General features: G+C 39.0%; 1 protein-coding gene across 1 annotated transcript in view; it reads left to right on the top strand.

Moving 5' to 3' along the window:
* Positions 1-19,406, top strand: part of kiaa1549l.L (KIAA1549-like L homeolog) — a 94,406-nt gene that overhangs the window by 42,375 nt on the left and 32,625 nt on the right. Inside the window, exons 7-12 of the mRNA XM_041589910.1 lie at positions 2,137-2,299; positions 4,736-4,795; positions 8,810-8,961; positions 12,770-12,941; positions 14,877-15,040; positions 16,024-16,199. Of these exons, the coding sequence (XP_041445844.1) occupies positions 2,137-2,299; positions 4,736-4,795; positions 8,810-8,961; positions 12,770-12,941; positions 14,877-15,040; positions 16,024-16,199 (887 nt within the window). The remainder of the gene's footprint in view (positions 1-2,136; positions 2,300-4,735; positions 4,796-8,809; positions 8,962-12,769; positions 12,942-14,876; positions 15,041-16,023; positions 16,200-19,406) is intronic.

Here is a 19,406-nt window from a genome sequence, read left to right as displayed (position 1 = left end):
CAGTTGCAATATACATTATCACGCCATACAACATAATGAACATTTCTATAGTGAACTTCCCCTTTAATGCTGTCTTACTGCAAAAAAAAAAAATCCTTAAATGAAAAACAAGTCTAAAATAGAAGTAAACATTTGATACAAAACCAGAACCAGAACAGACGCAGCACACAATTAATTAATTAATGGAAGTGATGAAGCGCAAGCATTTTGTTAGAATAATTATCTTTATATAGGTGTGAATTCAGCTCTTTTACTGGTCTGTCAATATTTACAAGTATATTCACCATATGGGATACATTTTACTGGGTACAGAAACACTGTGTATCGAGCATTGTGAAATAAAGGTATGGGATAGACTCTAAATTATACAAATAACCCACATTTTTAAAAATAATTTCCTTTTTCTGTGTAATAATAAAACAATAGCTTGTACTTGATCCCAACTAAGATATAATTAATCCTTATTGGAGGCAAAACCAGCCTATTGGGTTTATGGGGAGGGTTATTTACTAAAATCCAAATTTATCTCTACAACGACCAAACTCCCATAACCCAATTTTACAGGTATGGGACCTGTTATCCAGAATCCTGGGATCTTTCCGTAATTTGGGTCTTCATGCCTTAAGTCTACTAGAAATGCATTTAAACATTAAATAAACCCAATAGGCTGTTTTTTCTTCCAATAAGGATTAATTTTATCTTAGTTGGGATCAAGTACAAGGTACTGTTTTATTATTACACAGAAAAAGGAAATCATTTTTAAAAATTTGGATTATTTGGATAAAATGGAGTCTATAGAAGAGAGCCATTCCGTAATTCGGGGCTTTCTGGATATCGGGTTTCCGGATAAGGGATCCTATTCCTGTACTTTATTGTTACAAAAAGCTTGATTTAATCGGTTCAGGTAAAAACCTGATAAAATCGAGCGGGAACCCAAATGGTATGATTTTTCTGTTTTTTTCTGATTTCCTAAATCGCTCAATTTTTTGGTGCTTTTTCCCAAAAAGCCTGAATTTTTCAAATTATTTTTTACTAATTCTAGCGCAGACCACAGAAATGTCAAAATAGAAATTTCCTGTTTCTCTGTAATAATAAAACATCTTGTACCTGATCTCCACTAAAATATAATTAATAGGGATGCACCCAATCCAGGATTCCGTTGGGGATTCGGCCTTTTCCAGCAGGATTCGGCCAAATCCTTCTGCCCGGCCGAACCAAATCCAATTCCTAATTTGCATATAGAAATGCAAAGGGAAATTGCGTAACTTTTTGTCACAAAACAAGGAAGTAAAAAATGTTTTCCCCTTCCCACCCCTAATGAAATTAGGATTCGGCTTTGGTTCGGTAATCGGCAGAATCTTTCGCAAAGGTTTTGGGTGGTTTCTGCTGAATCCAAAATAGTGGATTCGGTGCATCCCTAATAATTACTGGAAGCAAAACCATCCGAATTTCTCAGATTTTTTAAATAAAAAGCCACGACCAAACTTCCATAACCCGATTTTACCTTATTTATTATTAAAAAAAAAGCTCGATTTAATCGGTTCGGATAAAAACCTGAGAAAATCCAGAGGAAACCCGAACGGGTGTTTATCCTGAATCGCTTAATTTTTTGGGGGCTTTTTCCAGAAAAGCCAGAATTTTTCAGATTTTTTTTTTACTAATTCCAGCGCAGACCACAGAAACTTCAAAATAGGATAAGGACCTCTGCTATTGACTTATAAACAAACACGGCAGGTCTGAGATGGTGGATTCTCGGATTCAGGCTTTTTTGCTGCATCGGGCTTTATTATATCTCAAAGATTGGGGTTTAAAAAAAACCCAAAAAATTTGAATTTTGCCCCAAAAAGCCCGACCAGATAAGTTCAGTTTAGTAAATAACCACCTTAAAATTGACCTGATTTTCTAGTAGACATAAATTATGGAGATCCAAATTACAGAAATCTGGACAATCCCAGATCTGGATTACAATTCCCATGCCTGTATAACTGAGATGAAGGTACAGTTTTGGATCAGTTCAGTTCTCAGTGTTGGGCTGCTCAATGTACTGTACCCAAGCAGTTTTCATACTGTAATAGCAAGTTAAAGGAATACGTTACCATCATCTCTTTGTCTAATGCATTTTCCCCATTTCTCTAGATCTTAAACACGTCCCAAAGTGGGCAGCTTCTCACGTTGATCTATGTGGTGAAGAACAACAGCTTGTTCTTGAATGGGACAACATCTAGCAGCCTCCTCAATGCTCTCTCTGGAGAAGTGGTGGGCTATTATCTTGGGGCCCCCCCATCAATCATTGCAGAACGTAAGTACCTACAGTAGATGTCAACGAGGCAGAGGCACCACCCAGTCCTTCTTCAGGTTGCCTGTTGGTCTCATAGAGATATTTCGTTTTCAGCTGTGATGTCAGCATGGGGAACGTAAGTACCAATGGCCATAAGTAAGAACCGTCCAATTACATACCTGAGCTACTAGATTGGTTGTGCTTCTACCTTAATAGATCTCACAGGCATTGATTGGCTGTACAATTTGCTGATTTCCAACCTGGTTGTACTGCTATGATTTTTGTGTGTGTCTATGACTAGTGATGAGTGAATCTGTCCTGTTTCACTTCGCCGAAAAATTAGCGAAACGGCGAAATTTTGCGAAACGCATTGAAGTCAACGGGCATTTTTACATGCGACAATTTTTTTTATGAATGCTCCGAATGCAGTAAAGTCAATGGGTGTTTTTTCTTATGGCGACTTTTTGTCCTAATGCATTAAAGTCAATGGGAGTTTTTTCTTATTGCGACTTTTTTTCTCCAAATGCATTTAAGTCAATGGGCGTTTGCTATCAAACAGAAAGAGATTCTAGAACTGTTTACTCAGGTATAGTAAAGAATTCTGCAGAATAAATATAGTGTTATAGCTTGCACTATTGTGTCTAATCACAAAACCACAAGCAAACTCCCATACCAGATTTGACCTTATTTATCATTAAAAAAAGCTGAATTTAATCAGTTTGGCTAAAAACTTGAGAAAATCGTGCGAAAACCCAAATTGAACAATTTTGAGTTTTATTCCCGAATAACTACTGTAAATTTTTTCGAAATTCGACCAACTGCTATTTATCAAAAAAAAAAATAGAATTTTTCCTAGGTGAATGGGATCGACCTGCAAACTAGAGTTTTTTCTCGATTCGAATTTGATTTTCAGGAAGGCTGAAAAAAAAATCCAAATGGATCCCAGAACGTTCCCCATAGGCTAAAACAGCATTTCGCCAGGTTTAAAGGGATACTGTCATGGGAAATTTTTTTTTTTCAAAATAAATCAATTAATAGTGCTGCTCTAGCAGAATTCTGCACTGAAATCCATTTCTCAAAAGCACAAACAGATTTTTTTATATTCAATTTTGAAATCTGACATGGGGCTAGACATATTGTCAATTTCCCAGCTGCCCCAAGTCATGTGACTTGTGCTCTGATAAACTTCAATCACTCTTTACTGCTGTACTGCAAGTTGGAGTGATATCACCCCCCTCCCTTTTCCCCCCCAGCAGCCAAACAAAAGAACAATGGGAAGGTAACCAGATAACAGCTCCCTAACACAAGATAACAATTGCCTGGTAGATCTAAGAACAACACTCAAAAGTAAAAACCCATGTCCCACTGAGACACCTTCAGTTACATTGAGAAGGAAAAACAGCAGCCTGCCAGAAAGCATTTCTCTCCTATAGTGCAGGCACAAGTCACATGACCAGGGGCAGCTGGGAAATTGTCAGATGTCAGATTTCAAAATTGAATATAAAAAAATCTGTTTGCTCTTTTGAGAAATGGATTTCAGTGCAGAATTCTGCTGGAGCAGCATGCGTTTTGAAAAAAACATGTTTTCCCATGACAGAATCCCTTTAAGGTGGCAAATAGTCGAGTAGCCAGTGCATGATACATTTCAAAAACAATATTCAAATTTTTTTAAAAACCCTAATTAAATTTTAACTATTTCCTAGTCGAATTTCACAAAAAACCTTGAAACCTGAATTTCAAAATTCGAATTTTCACTTTGACTCTTGATAAATCTGCCCCCTACTGTATTCGGTTAACCCTCAAGTTGCTGACTTTCAGTTGAACCAAAAGCCTGGTAATAAAAGTCTTAAAATTCAGATATCTCAGTAACTAAAAGTAACCCAGTCATTTAAATATCTCAGTAATGAGTAGATTTATCAAAGGTCGAGGTGAATTTTTGAATTGAAAAAATTGAAAAAATTCAAATTTCGAGTTTTTTTTGTGTACCTTCGAATTTGCATAAAATTGGAATATCGACATTTATCATGTACTGTCGAATTCGACCATTCACCATCTCAAACCTGCCGAATTGCTGTTTTAGCCTATGGAGGACCTCCTAGAACCTACTTGGAATCAATTGGTGGAATCTAATTTTTTTTTTGGGAAAAACTTCGAATCGAATTCGATCGAAAGTGGACCTAGTCGACCAAAAAAAATGTAATTTCGGTTGGTCTTTTTGAATTCGAATTTCGATCTTTTTTCAGTTCGAAATTCGACCCTTGATAAATATGCCCCTTAGTGTTTAGCGAGGAATCTCTCAATACAATACAATATCTTTTTTTTTTAATATGCGGTGTATAACCGACTATTTTAATGTTTTTTAATGTTTTTTGGAACATTTTGTAATAACAAGACAGTTTGTGTGCAATCTGAACATTTCTTACATACAGTGGCTTATTCCTTTTTCTGTTTTTCTAGCTCTCTATTATCCTAGCATTGACACCTCGGATTCCACCAGAGATTACTGGGTCAATACAGGTAAATATACAGATATTGCATGCAAACTCTTAGCTTTTAATTGCAAATATATTGCATTGGATTTCTTCCTCGCTTTACCCCTTCCCCAATCTGTTTTTTTCTGCCTTGTTTTACCTACTTCTTCTCTTCCTTCCTCCCCAATTTCTTCCTAAAAGGGGTTGTTCAGCTTTAAATGAACTTTTAATATGATGTAGAGAGTGAAATTCTGAGACAATTTGCGATTGGTTTTCATTTTTTATTATTTGTGAGTTATTTAGTCTTTTATTCAGCAGATCTCCAGGTTGCAATTTTAGCAGTCTGGTTGCTAGGGACCAATTTACACTATTAATACATGGATTTGAATGAGAGACTGAAATATGAATAGGAGAGGTCTGAATGGAAAATGAGCAATAAAAGGTAGCAATAACAAAAAACGCCTTATTTGTCCGAATTTGAATTAAAAAAGTCAGACCAAACTAGAATTCATGATGGGACCTTATTTATTATTAAAAAAACGGATCGAGGACAAACTCGATAAAATCGGAATCGTACGATTTTTTTGGATCTTTTTCCCGAATCACTCAATTTTTTCAGGCTTCTTCCTGAATCTAGATTTTTCTGATTTTAGTCTGAAAAGCCCGAAATAGTCGGATTTTTCGGCTAATTCCAGCACAGACCACAGAAACTTCCAAATAGGATAGGAACCCCTCCCATTGACTCACATACAACCTCGGCAAGTCTGAGATGGAGGATTTTTAGATTCAGACTTTTCCATCCTCTGAATATAAAACATCTCAAAAAGTTTTTTTCATTAAAAATTCATATTTTATAGTATAAAATTTTTTTTTTTTAGCTTTTTGCATTCAGTCTTTAATAACTAACCCCCTTGATGTGTAGTCTTACAGAACATTCATTTTTATAAGGGGTCAGTGACCCCTCGTCCCCAATTGAAAGCCAGAAAGAGTCAGAAGAAGATGGCAAATAATTCAAAAACTATAAAAAAGAAAAAATGAAGACCAATTGAAAAGTTGCTTAGTCATTCTATGACATACTAAAAGTTAACTTAAAGGTGAGCCACCCCCTTTAACCTCTCTTCCTGCTTCTTCCCTTTTCTTATTATTATTATCCTCCCACTCCCATTATTCATTTTGTTTCTTCCACCTTTCTCACCATCTTCCCTTCTAAAATATAATGGAATAATAGAACATTTTTTCTGTTGCTTTTTAATGTTATGTGCAACAGCTGATAGGAAGTCAAGCCAACCTCGTTGTAGGATTTAAGAGAAATATGAAGAGGAATGAGACAAGCGAAGGGAAGAAGAGAGTGTAGGGAAAAGACAGAAAAAGAGAGTGTAGTAGAGAGAGAATGGGGAAGACAATAAAGAATGGGGAGATGAGAAAGATAAGACAAGGTGATAAAGGAGAACTAGGGAGAGGCAAGGAAGAAGAGGTAGAAAAAAAGAGATAAACCAGACAGGAGAGAAAGAAGAGGGGAAGAAAAGATAAAATGAGTAAAACAGAAAAGAAGACACAAGGAGGAGCAGATAAAGAATATGAGCAGAAAGCAGCAGAGAAGAGCAGACTGGATGGGATATAAAAGTCTATAAACTGAGAATAGAGGAGAAAGGGAGAATACTTTGCCAATTTGGCCCCAAAACCACATTTCCCAGTGTTCCTCTGTATCCCAGTCTGGCACCAACCAAAGCTGAACAAATCAGCCCAGTGATATAAGTTTTTATACCACGGCTTGTTGGTTATTTGCTTAGTAAATGGAGCCCTGGAATCCTGTGTTACTCAACAAGCTGTAACGACTGATATAGATATTTGTTATCTCAAGGAAACCTCATTAAACAAAGCCCCAGTGTTTGAGTCAATAAAAAATATTGTTTCTCTACTTCAAAACTGCGGGACCCTCCTCGCATTCTTTAGTTATTATCTGACTGCCTTTGCTGTTAATAAACTGTTTCTGGTATGTGGTTTATGGAGAAAGCAAACACGTTCATGAATGAGTGTTCAGTAACCTGTCATGTCAACCCTGATGTTTGGCTTCTGTAGCAACGGGGAGGCCCATTTATCAAAGTCCGAATTTATTTCAATATTTTCTGAAAGCGACTCATACCAAATCCACACGGGTTTTTTCTCCTTATTTATCAATACACTTTCCCGAAAATTCTTTGTGGGAAAAACGCAGAAGAAATTATTGCGTGAAACCCAATGCAGATCATTATAGGCATATTTTTCAAGGGTCGAATTTCAAATTGGAAAAACTTCGAATTCAAAAAGACCAACCGAAATTAAGTCGAAGGTTTTTTTCATCGAATAGGTCCGTTTTCGATCTAATAGGTTCCTATTCGGCCAAATCGAAGGAACAGCACATTCGATCTAATTCAATTAGAAGATTTTCCCAAAAAAAACACCAATTGACTCCAAATAGGTTTTAGGAGGTCCCCCATAGGCTAAAACAGCAATTCAGCAGGTTTTAGATGGTGAATGGTCGAAGTGGAATTTTTAAACAGAAAGTACATCATAAAATTCGATTTTTTAATTTTTTTCAATTTCGAATCGAATTTGGACTATTCCCTAGTCAAAGTACACAAAAAATAGCTTGAAATTCTAATTGTTTTCATTCGAAAATCCACCTTAAGCTTTGATCAATCTGCCCCTATATGTTATGTCCTATTACTTCTCCCACTGACTTGCAACCCCGGCAGGTCTGAGATTCTGGATTTTCGAATTCAGACTTTTTCCATCCTTGCGATATAATAAAACCCTTGAAAATTCGTGTTGGATTTAATCGGGTTTTTGGCATTCGTAGTTGAATAAATAACCCCCTAAGAGTCCGGCGTTGATCTCTATGCAAAGAACATTTTCACACCATATTGACAATGGGAGTGGAAAGGTCTCTTCCTGGTGTATGGTTCCCCTCTGAAAAAATGGGCCATTTTAGGCCGCAATCTGAGCCCATTATGGCTATGTCTACCCACACCCTAGATCCGTGATCTATAACCAGTGACTCATGAGCAACATGTTCACCAACCCCTTGGATGTTGCTCCCAGTGGACTCAAAGCAGGTGCTTATTTTTAAATTCCAGGCTTGGAGGCAATTTTGGTTCCATAAAAACCAGGTGTATTGCCAAACAGAGTCTCCTATAGGGGCTACAAAATAGCCAATCACAGCTCTTATGTAGTACCCCCCCAGGATTTTTTTTCATGTTTGTGTTGCTCCCTGACTCTTTTCACATTTGAATGTGGCTCATGGGTAGGGTTGCCACCTGGCCTTTATTTTACCGGCCTGGGCGGTAAAAATGATGCTTGATGCCAATGTTATTAAAGGAAAACTATAGCCTCATGAGGAAACTCTGGGCGACTTCGGAAAACTAATGTTAGCGCCAGAGATTTTTCATTTTAGCCAGCGCAGAGTGAGGGAAGGCGTTCGGGGAGATTCGTCGCCGCAAAGTCGAGGCGATTAGTCGCCAGGCGACTAAATCTCCCCGAATCGCCCAGTGTGCCCTTACCCTAAATAGTTTTCATTTGTTCAATCAACAAAAATCTTATTTTGGGAGAACAAGGACCTTCGCCCAAAAGGGCTGATGTTGGGGCATTGGGGCAGGGTTTAGGGCAGAGACACACGTGGAGATTCGGGAGATTTAGTTGCCCGTTGACAAATCGCCTCTTCTTCGGGCGACTAATCTCCCGAACTGCCTTTCCGCCGGCTAGAATCTAAATCGCCGGCGGGATGGCACTTGGAGCGCTCAGTTTTCCGAAGTCGCCTCACAAGGAAACTTTGGACGACTTTGGAAAACAAAGTGCTCCAAGTGCCATCCCGCCAGCGATTTCGATTCTAGCCGGAAAGGCAGTTCGGGGAGCCGGGCGACTAATCTCCCCGAATCTCCACGTGTGTCTCTGCCCTTAAAGTGGCAGCCATCAATAAATGAGCCCTTTTGTCTTTGTTACTCCTTTCCCTGTTCTTCGTTGTAATTACAGTATTCATGAAATGCGATGTAGTCTGATGTTACTCTGTTTACTTGCCCGGCAGTGATAGTCGGAGTGGCCAGTGATTTCTTGGGAATAAACAACCAGAGTTTTGCCAGGATGATGGAGGGACGATTGGCCCAACTCTTTCAGACTTCTGGGCAACAAAGAAGAAGATTTAGGAGAGCGACCACTGTTGGGAGCTACACTGTTCAGGTGAGCATTTAAAGGCAACGAGAAGAAAAGGGGTGGGTGACCTTTAAGTTAACTTTTAGTATGTAATAAAATGGCTTCTAAGCAACTTTTCCATTGGTTTCCATCTTTTTTATAGTTTTTGAATTATTTTTCTTCTTCTTTCCAGCTTTTATATGGGGTTCACTGACCCCATCTAAAAAAAAACCAAACAAAAACTCTGTAAGGCTTATAAAGAATTGTTTTTGATATTTCTTTCTATTCAGACCCTCTCCTATTCATATTTATTCAAATCAGTGCATGGTTGCTATGGGAATTTGGACCCTAGCAATCAGATTTCTGAAATGACTGGAGAGCTGCTGAAAAAAACCAATAACTCAAAAACCACAAATAATTAAAAAAAATAAAAACCAATAATGCATTGCATGGACAAAGTTTGACGCCACTGATTTTAAAGGAGTAGTGTACACCCTTGTTCAGCATGATCTTGATGAATAGCAGCAGATGAATAGATCAGTTTCACTTTCTAGATTGTTGTAAATAAACCTTTTTTCTAATTCTGCTGAGCAGAGGAGAAGCTGATCAAACAAATGATCAGTCCACAGATAAGCCGTCTATATAATGAACTGCCCCTTATTTTAAAGACAGCAGTTCAGGGAGGGGGTTTGTTTATTTGGAGCTCCTTATCATCTATTGAGCAAATAATCCTGTTTATAGGGGGAAGGAGGAGTGACTAATGAAGTAAAAAAAAGTTTTCCATTAGTGCTTAATAATGGGAAAAAAATGGATTTTATAAATTAAAAGAATAGGCAGGATACATTTTAGGGTTGCCACTAGTGATGGGCGGAAATCCGTTGAAATGCATTGTCTAGGCATTGTCCGTACAAGTCTATGGGCGACAACATATTTTTGACTTGTGACAATTTTTCTTACCAATTGGAGTCTATCTCCATCATTTTTGCAGCAAAACTTGGCGAAAAATTTCGCTCTTCACTAGTTGCCACCTTTCTGGTTTTGACCCAGACAGGCTCTGGTTTCCGAAGGGCTGTCTGGGTCAAAACTGCCAGCCTGCCAGGTGGGTATGGTCCTATTTTTGTTGACCTGCGCTAATTTGCAGCAGAATTTGGCTGCCATCACTTATTAACAGCTTATTACATATTTCCTTTGTCCAATTATAGGGTATAGGTCTCATCATTTATGGATCACCTAGGGTTTACCTGTATAGTTTAGCATGATTTCTGGAGCCTTTGCAGCAATGCCATTTTGCAAGGATTTAAAGGGATACTGTCGTGGGAAAACATTTTTTTTTACAAACGCATCAGTTAATAGTGCTGCTCCAGCAGAATTCTGCACTGAAATCCGTTTTTAAAAAGAGCAAACAGATTTGTTAATATTCAATTTTGAAATCTGACATGGGGCTAGACATATTGTCAGTTTCCCAGTTGCCACCAGTCATGTGACTTGTGCTCTGATAAACTTCAATCACTCTTTACTGCTGTACTGAAAGTTGAAGTGATATCACCCCCCTCCCTTTCCCCCCAGCAGCCTAACAATGGGAAGCTAACCAGATTGCAGCTCCCTAACACAAGATAACAGCTCCCTGAAAGATCTAAGAACAGCACTCAATAGTAAAAGCCAGGTCCCACTGAGTTACATTAAGTAGGAGAAATAACAGCCTGCCAGAAAGTAGTTCCATCCTAAAGTGCAGGCACAAGTCGCATGACTTGGGGCAGCTGGGAAACTGCCAATATGTCTAGCCCCATGTCAGATTTCAAAATTGAATATAAAAAAAATCTGTTTGCTCTTTTGAGAATTGGATGTCAGTGCAGAATTCTGCTGGAGTAACACTATTAACTGATGTGTTTTGAAAAAAACATGTTTTCCCATGACAGTATCCCTTTAAGCAGATACCTCTCTCTGTGTTAGTTATTACTGCATGCGCCCTCTAGTGGCTGACCCTTGTCATAAATATTCACATGTACAAGTTATGGTTTGGACTGAAAATATGCAAACAATTAAAAGCAGCTCTAAACAGAACACAGAAAGATACAAAAGAGGTAGTGTCTGTCTAGGATATGGATCTGTAATAACAATAACTAATGATCATGTGTAATAGGCAATTGTTGTGTGTATAAAAAAATGCCCCTTTACCTTCATTTTCACATGGCGGCAACTATAGGAGAGCGTCTGTTTCTGCGATTCTCAGGATTTCTCTTGACGCAACAGCAGCCGATGTTATCATGAACCAACGCTGCATTTCATTAACGTTAAGTCGCTCTTAATTAAAAACACATTCTGGAACACTGACTTAATTGCAGAGGCATTGATACCCTGGCTCTTCATAAAAAAGGAACAACATAACTGGAAACCTTGGGACCCCTTTATATTTTTATAATAATGTCACCGTCTATTGTGATCAATATGTTTTCTTCTATGAATACAGATGATTTGAAATATTAGCTATTATTTACAGTTCCCTAGGTGAGCCATTGAGAATTATAGTTCTAAAATGTGCATGTTTTTTTTGGGTAGGTTACAAAGGCATTGGTTTTGGGCCCCCCAGTATGATAGGGGCATACACTATAAAAATGATAAAAAGGAACATTAACCACCCCCCTACACTATTTTAGTATAATATAATGGCTAATTCTAGGGGGCAAATTCATCAAGGGTTAAAGTAAAAATTCGAAGTAAAAAAATTTGAATTTCGAGCTATTTTTGTGTACTTCGACTATCGTATAGGCTAAAATTCGGTTCGAATTTTAGTTTTTTTTTTTTTTTAAAAAAAATTCAATTATTCGAATATTGAAATTGATCAAGTACTGTCTCTTTAAAACTTCAACCTCGACCATTCGCCATCTAAAACCTGCCGAATTGCTGTTTTAGCCTATGGGGGACCTGGGGGAGACATTTGGTGGACTTTATAAAATCAAAGCAAATACTTCTATTAAAATTCGATCAAAACTTCATTTCGAGTGATTCGAATACAGCCTATTCATCCAAAGTTAAAGACTTTTTCAATTGGTCTTTTTTTATTCGGATTTCAAAGTTATGGGAGTCCAAAAAAAGTCCCATTACTTCAAAATTCGACCCTTGATAAATCTGCCCCTAAGCATTTTTTCAATTAACTTTCTTTTTTTATAGTTTTTTTTTTTTAAATTATTGGCCTTCTTCTGACTTTTTTCAGCATTCAAATAGGGGGTCACTGACCCCCATCTAAAAAACAAATGCTCTGTATTCAAATCAATGCATGGTTGCTAGGTACCCTAGTAACCTGATTGCTGAAACTGCAAACTGGCGAGTGGCTAATTAAAAACGCCCAATAACTCAAAAATCCCAAATGATTAAAAAACCAATGGCAGATTGTCTCAGAATATCACTCTCTAAACCATACATTGGGGCAGATTTATCAAAGGTTGAAGTGAAAATTCGAATTAAAAAAATTAGAATTTCGAGCTAATCTTTGTTTACTTTGACTAGGGAATAGTACAAATTCGATTCGAATGTAAAAAAAAAACGAAAATTGAATATTGAAATTTATCATGTACTGTTTGGAGTCAATTGGTGGACTTTTTTCGAAAAACTTTGATTCATACGTTTCGAATGCGCTATTACTTCAATTTGTACGATCCAAATTCGAACGAATACGGACTATTCACCCGCAGGCAAACAATGACTTTATCAGGATTGATTATATGTGCAAAGTGCATTGCATATAAGATAGAGATAAAATGGGAAAAAAGTGCCTTTTGGAAGCATTTTCCCGAGTTCTCTCCAGTCATCAGTCAATAGCCGGATCTTCTTCTGACATGACTTAACCTTTATGTTTCAGATGGTGAAAATGCAGCGAGTGGACGGCTCTAACAACCCAGCGGAACTGACCTACTACGCTGAGTACAATAAAATTCCCATATTGGGGACTGTGGCAGCCAAGCAGCTCAGCACTATTGATCCGCAGACCATGGCCCTGACCCTGGGTTACATTGTACGAGTGCAAGCAGACCGTACGTTATTTGTTATTATGTCTTGGGGTACCCTTTGTTTATGATCTGGGGTGTGGTTTGGCATTGGAGTGTAAAGTGGGCAATTATAGGGCATGAAAAGTGTTCATGGGGGTCTTTCTGTGACCTTTTGTGTTCAAAACCCCATGTCAAAGATAAAGTTGCTTTTTACTTCCTGAGCCACCTGATTGCTGGGCCCATTTAACTACAGTTTATACAGAATGCTCGGGACCTGGGGTTTTCCGGATAACGGATGTTTCTGTAGTTTGTATCTCCATACCTTTAAGGGGAAGGAAACCTAGTCGGCGCAAACCCCCCACCCCCCCTCCCGTTTGTTGCCCACCCTCCCTCCTCCCCCCTGGCCTACCCGTCCCGCTGGGCAAATTTCCCTAACTTGTTACTTACCCTTCTGCGCAGGTCCAGTCCAGGGAGTTCACCGACGACATCTTCTTCCACGCGATCTTCTTCCTGCTGTGAACGGTGTTTTAGTAAGATCATTTCGCCGGTACGGATCGACTGCGCATGCGCCAAAAGTCACGAGCATGCGCAGTAGATCGTACCGGCGAAATGCTCCTACTGCGCATGCGCCGTTCAATGCAGGAAGAAGATCGCGTGGAAGAAGATGGCGTCAGTGAACTCCCTGGACTGGACCTGCGCAGAAGGGTAAGTAACAAGTTAGGGGCATTTGCCCAGCGGGACGGGTAGGCCAGGGGGGAGGAGGGAGGGTGGGCAACAAATGGGAGGGGGGGTGGGGGGTTTGCGCCGACTAGGTTTTCTTCCCCTTTAAGGGGGTTATTTGCTAAAATTTATCTCTCTGTCCCAATGAAAAAAAGCTTGACCAAACTCCTGTAACCCTTTCGACACCCCTTTGTCGGTGTTACACTCCACGTGTGGCGCTTACCTGATGACACGGGACAAACCTGAGCCAATCTGCAGTGGTATTGGGAGATACTGGGTACCTGGGCTAAACCCAACCAAGACCACAGCCAAGACCAAAAAGCCCCAGAGAACCCCAAAACAGTTGGATTTTCGGGCTAAACCCACCGAAGACCACAACCAAGACAAAAAAGCTCCAGAGAACCCCAAAACAGTCGGATTTTTGGGCTAAAGCCACTGAAGACCACAACCAAGACCAAAAAGCTCCAGAAAACCCAAAAACAGTCAGATTTAACTTATACAAGACCTCAACAGAATTTTGAATTCTGGCTTTTTGCAGCATGGTTTAAATTTTTTTGAAAATTTCGATTTTTTTCCTCAAAAAATTCATGTTTTGCCCCAAAAAGCCCAACCAGAAAAAAAATTAATTTTAATAAAAATGTTTATCTTATATATAGACACAGTCATGGGATTCATTATCCAGAAACCCGTTAACCAGAATGCTCCAAATGACGGAAAGGCCGTCTCCCATAGACTCCATTATGATCAAATCCAAATTTTTAAAAATGATTTCCTTTTTCTGTGTAATAATAAAACAGTAGCTTGTACTTGATCCCAACTAAGATATAATGAATCCTTATTGGAAGCAAAACCAGCCTATTGGGTTTATTTCATGTTTACATGATTTTCTAGTAGACTTAAGGTATGAAGATCCAAATTACAGAAAGATCTGTTATCCAGAAAACCCCAGGTCCTAAACCTTCTGGATAACATCTCCCATACCTGTAATAAGAATTAATTATATCAGATAGGATTGTGTACAAAGTACAGTTTTATTATTACAGGGTAAATAATTTTTCAAAATTTCGATGATTTTGGAATGGATGATGAAATGGAATATATAGGCCCTTCTGCAAATGGAGCTTTACGGATAATGGGTTTCCTGATAACGGATCCCATACCTGTACAAATATCAGATATCTTTATTATTGGGTGGTTTCTCAAGTTCTATTCCCAACTGTCACATTCTAAACAAGATCTTTTCTCCTTGTGTTCTACTAGCCGTTGTAAAGAATCCCCCAAACAATCTGTGGATTATTGCGGCAGTGTTGGCCCCCATCGCAGTCGTCACCGTGATCATCATCATCATCACAGCAGTTCTGTGTCGGAAGAACAAGAATGACTTCAAATCAGACAACATGAGCAACATCCCCCCTCGGACTAAGGTAGATTTTCAATTCTTCAAGGGGACAATAGGGTTTCCTGCAGGGTTGTCAGGTCAAAACCAGCCAAAATCAGCTACAAAACCAGCCCAAAACTAGCCAAGAGTCACTTCAATAGTAGCCAAAAAATAGCGCAATATCTGCAGTGAAAAGAAAAGTCTAAAAAAATAAATGAATATATGTGAAAATACATCTTTTTCAAATTTTCACAGTTTCGCCTATTTTTCCATGAAGCAAAATGGAACAGATTAACCCATCACCGGGGTGTAACCAGGGTCGGACTGGGCCGACGGGACCACGGGAAAAAACCCGGTGGGCCCTGGCCCTCATCGGCCCCTGCTGGCCCAGACCTGCTCCCCAATAAACTGGCCCATCGTTGTCTTTCTTGCGCGGTGCATCTTTCACCTTTTTGAACAAGTGTCCGGCACATATTTTTCGCGTTTGCACATGTGCAGCTTTCGCACGTTGGGCTGGGTTGCCTGAAGTCGCCCGAAGTTGCCTCACGAGGAAACTTCGGAAAACGAATCGCCGCAAGTGATTAGCGCCGGCGTTTTTTTCATTTTAGCCGGCTGCAGAGTAATGGAAGACGTTTAGGGAGATTGGTCGCCGCAAAAACGAGGCGATTAGTCGACAGGTGACTAAATCTCCCCAAAACGCCCAGTGTGGCCTTACCCTTAAAGATGGACCACCCCTTTATCTTCTTGTAAGGGAATTGTAACACAATGGGAGGCCTATGGGAGATTATAAGGAAAGATGTACCTGCCTGCGGGAAAGGTGACTCTTAGATAAGGCTTTCCAGCAAGATGATTCGATAACGCTCAATTGTGTCCTGATAACCTTTACATCTTTAAAGGCACAATAAGCCATTGATGACCTTTTTATTAGTCTGTAAAATTTCTTTGAAATATACAGTTTCTCTTATAAATCGTATAAAATCCCGACTCGCACTGGCGCCTCGGTTAAAAAAAGTTTTACCATCCCAACAGCCGGTTCAAGGGTTTGACTATGCCAAGCAGCATCTGGGGCAACAAGGAGGGGACGAGGAGGCTCTTCCAGTTACCCAGGAGACTGTCGTGCCCTCACTCAACCTGTCTCAGGAAAGAGACAGCACTCAGGATGGCAGCACTGAGAAAATGCTCAAGTCTTCCGAGACCAGGAAAAGGTACAGTCAACAGTTACCCATAATATTAAAGGCCAAGTAACTATTATAACACGTCTACATGTGCTCAGTGCAACATTAAGGGGGTTATTTATCAAAGGCCAAATTTATCTCAACATTTTCTGCTACAAACTCAGATCAATTTCGATCTGGTTTTTTGTGCTTATTTATTATTACATTTTCCTGAAAATTATTTTTGCGGGGGAAAAAAACGATTTTCAAAATTTTTTCAGATTTTTCATCCGATTTTCAAAAAATTTTCGGATTTTTCACCCGAAAATTCAGATTTTTGCCCGAAAACTTTGGGGTATTGCATGAAACCCAGCGCACATCAAAAAACAAATCATTGGGACTTCTCCCATTGACTTATATGCAACCTCGACAGGTCTGAGATGTCGGATTTTCTGATTCAGAATTTTCCATCCACGGTGGTTTAATAAATTCCTAAAAAAATCATGATTTTTTTTTATAAAAATTTTTTTTGTGTGCTTTTTGCATTCGGAGTTTAATAAATAAAAACTGTATATTTTTTTTAACCACCTTTAACTTTTTTTTAGCGCTAAAGTCGGTGTGGTCTTTTAACTGTGGTGTGTGCGGGATCTGGGGTGTGGCTTGGGGGCTGGGGTGGGCAGGGCCCAGGGTGCCCCGAAAATTTTGTTGTACGGGGCCCGCGATTTCTAATGCCCATACCTGAAAACTAAATAGCTTGTATGGCTTGTAGGCCTGTTTTTTTTTGTTAGAACAAGCCTTGCGATGCCATGCAATACAGGATCCCTTTACATTACTTTAAATGTTGTCAGTTTTGCATTATGGCAGCTCCCGTCCATGGGTAGAAGAGACATTTGCAGAGACTTTATGATCCACTCAAGAGAAAATGTGCAGTTGTTAAACACAATTTATTATGTAAAATTGTACCAAAGGGGCTGCAAGTCTGGGAGTGAAATGGGGCTGTAGAACCTCCGAGACAAATGTTTTTTGGCTAATGTGAATAATCATTTCCCAGTCTCCATACGGCACATAGGATTCCCTAGTATTTCCTGAGCAGCAGATGTAAATGTATAGATTGTAATCTACTCACTGTAATAATCCCCGGGCCCCTCTCTAACCCCCGAGACACTTCTCTCTGGGAATAAGAAATGGGATCAGGTTGCCTTTCCTATGGAATCTAATCTGCATGGGATAAACGCAGATAAGGCTTTTGTTTAATTTCTGCTTTATGTAATATTGCCAGTTTAACACTTGCAGTGCCAGGAGGGGTAAAACTCATGCAGATAGACCAGGCAGGGCCTGCTATTATAACTCTCCTTACGGGGGGTTTGCACAGAGGGGCCACACCCTTCATAGGAACATGAAAAGCAGCAGTTATTTTCAGTACCTTCCCAATTACATTGTGCCTTGAGTCCTATTCTGCAAAGCATCCTTCATAGAGCAAGTATAGAGGAGTATAAGTGGGTGTAAGTACAGGTATGGGACCTGTTATCCAGATTGTTCGGGACCTGGGGCTTTCTGGATAATAGATCTTTCCCTGATTTGGATCTTCATACCTTAAATCTACTAGAAAGTCATATTAACATGAAATAAACCCAATAGGCTGGTTCTGTTTCCAATAAGGATTAATTATATTTTAGTTGGGATCAAGTACAAGTTACTATTTTATTATTACAGAGATTAAGGAAATCATTGTTTAAAATCTGGATTATTTGGATAAAATTGAGTCTATAGGAGACAGCCTTTCTGTAATTTGGAGCTTTCTGCATAATGGGTTTCCAGATAACAGATCCCATACCTGTACTAGCATTTTGTGCCATAGATGTGCCCAGTGCTGCTGTTTGTGATGATCGTATATGAGCCCTTGTGTCTTAATAACAAGGTAAAAGGGTGTTTAACTCTGCAAGATAACGCTGAAACGTTAAAAAAAAAAAGATTGTTTTGCCACCGATATGACTTAATGTTTGCCCAGTTACCAATAAACTGTTTTATTGTTACAAGGAAAAGGAAACATAAAAAAGTACATTATTTGCTTATAATACATAAGAGCCATAAATATCCTGTAAATTATATCCTTATAAACGGTGCTTAGTGATGTCATTGGTTATAAACGGTGAGTAGTGATGTCATTTCTGTCACATGACCCACAGAAACTTGTGTGTTATAATAAATAAAGAACCCCCTGTTGCAAAATATGAGGATATTAAAAGTCACCTTGGCGTTCCATGACCTGTATAAAAACATGGAAAAAATATGGTCATGGAACTCCCCGGTAATTTATAATATCCTTATATTTTATAGTCGGGGGTGCTTTATTCTATAATGGACTCTACAGGGCTCATTTACATCCGCGGCCGCGGTTGGGGTCGCACCTATATCCCTGCAGTCAGTCGCACAAAAACTCCAATCCAAAAAAATTATTCAGAGGTACAGGTATGGGATCCCTTTTCCAGAAACCTGTTATTTGGAAAGCTCCAATGGGAAGGTCATCCCCATTAAACTCGAAAAAAAAACCCAAATAATTCCCTTTTTAAAAATCATTTCCTTTTTCTCTGAAATAGTAAAACAGTAGCTTGTACTTGATCCCAACTAAGATATAATTAATCCTTATTGGAAGCAGAACCAGTGTATTGGGTTTATTTAATGTTTACATGATTTTCTAGTAGACTTAAGGTATGAAGATCCAAATTATGGAATGATCCATTATCTGGAAAGCCTCTGGTCCAGAGCATTCTGGATAACAGTTCCCATACCTATATACCCTCTACTGAGTATTAGAGGGATTTCATGGGTGTTCATACACTAACATGGGGCAAATTTGCTTCACTGCGTTAAAAGGGGTTGTTCACCATTGAGAAAACTTTTAGTAGGATGAAGAGAGTGACAATTTGCAATAGGTTTTCATTTTTTATTATTTGTGATTTTTGAGTTATTTAGCTTTTTATTCAGCAGCTCTCTAGTTTGCAGTTTCAGGATTCTAGTTTCTAGCTTCCAAATTATCCTACCAACCATGCACTGATTTCAAAAAGAGAGTGGAATATGAATAGGAGAGGACTGAATAGAAAGATGAGTAATAAAAAGTATAAATATTAATAAGTGATGGGTGATTTATTCGCCGGCGGCGAATCGCGGGAATTCGCGCCTTGCGAATAAATTTGCAAAACCGCAGTGAAAATGCACCGGTGTCAAAAAAAATGGATGCCGGCATCCAAAAAATAGACG

Source organism: Xenopus laevis, chromosome 4L (assembly GCF_017654675.1).
Source record: "Xenopus laevis strain J_2021 chromosome 4L, Xenopus_laevis_v10.1, whole genome shotgun sequence".
Classification (NCBI taxonomy): domain Eukaryota; kingdom Metazoa; phylum Chordata; class Amphibia; order Anura; family Pipidae; genus Xenopus; species Xenopus laevis.
Note: the sequence above shows the minus strand (reverse complement) of the source record. Positions and strands in the feature narration are given on the sequence as shown.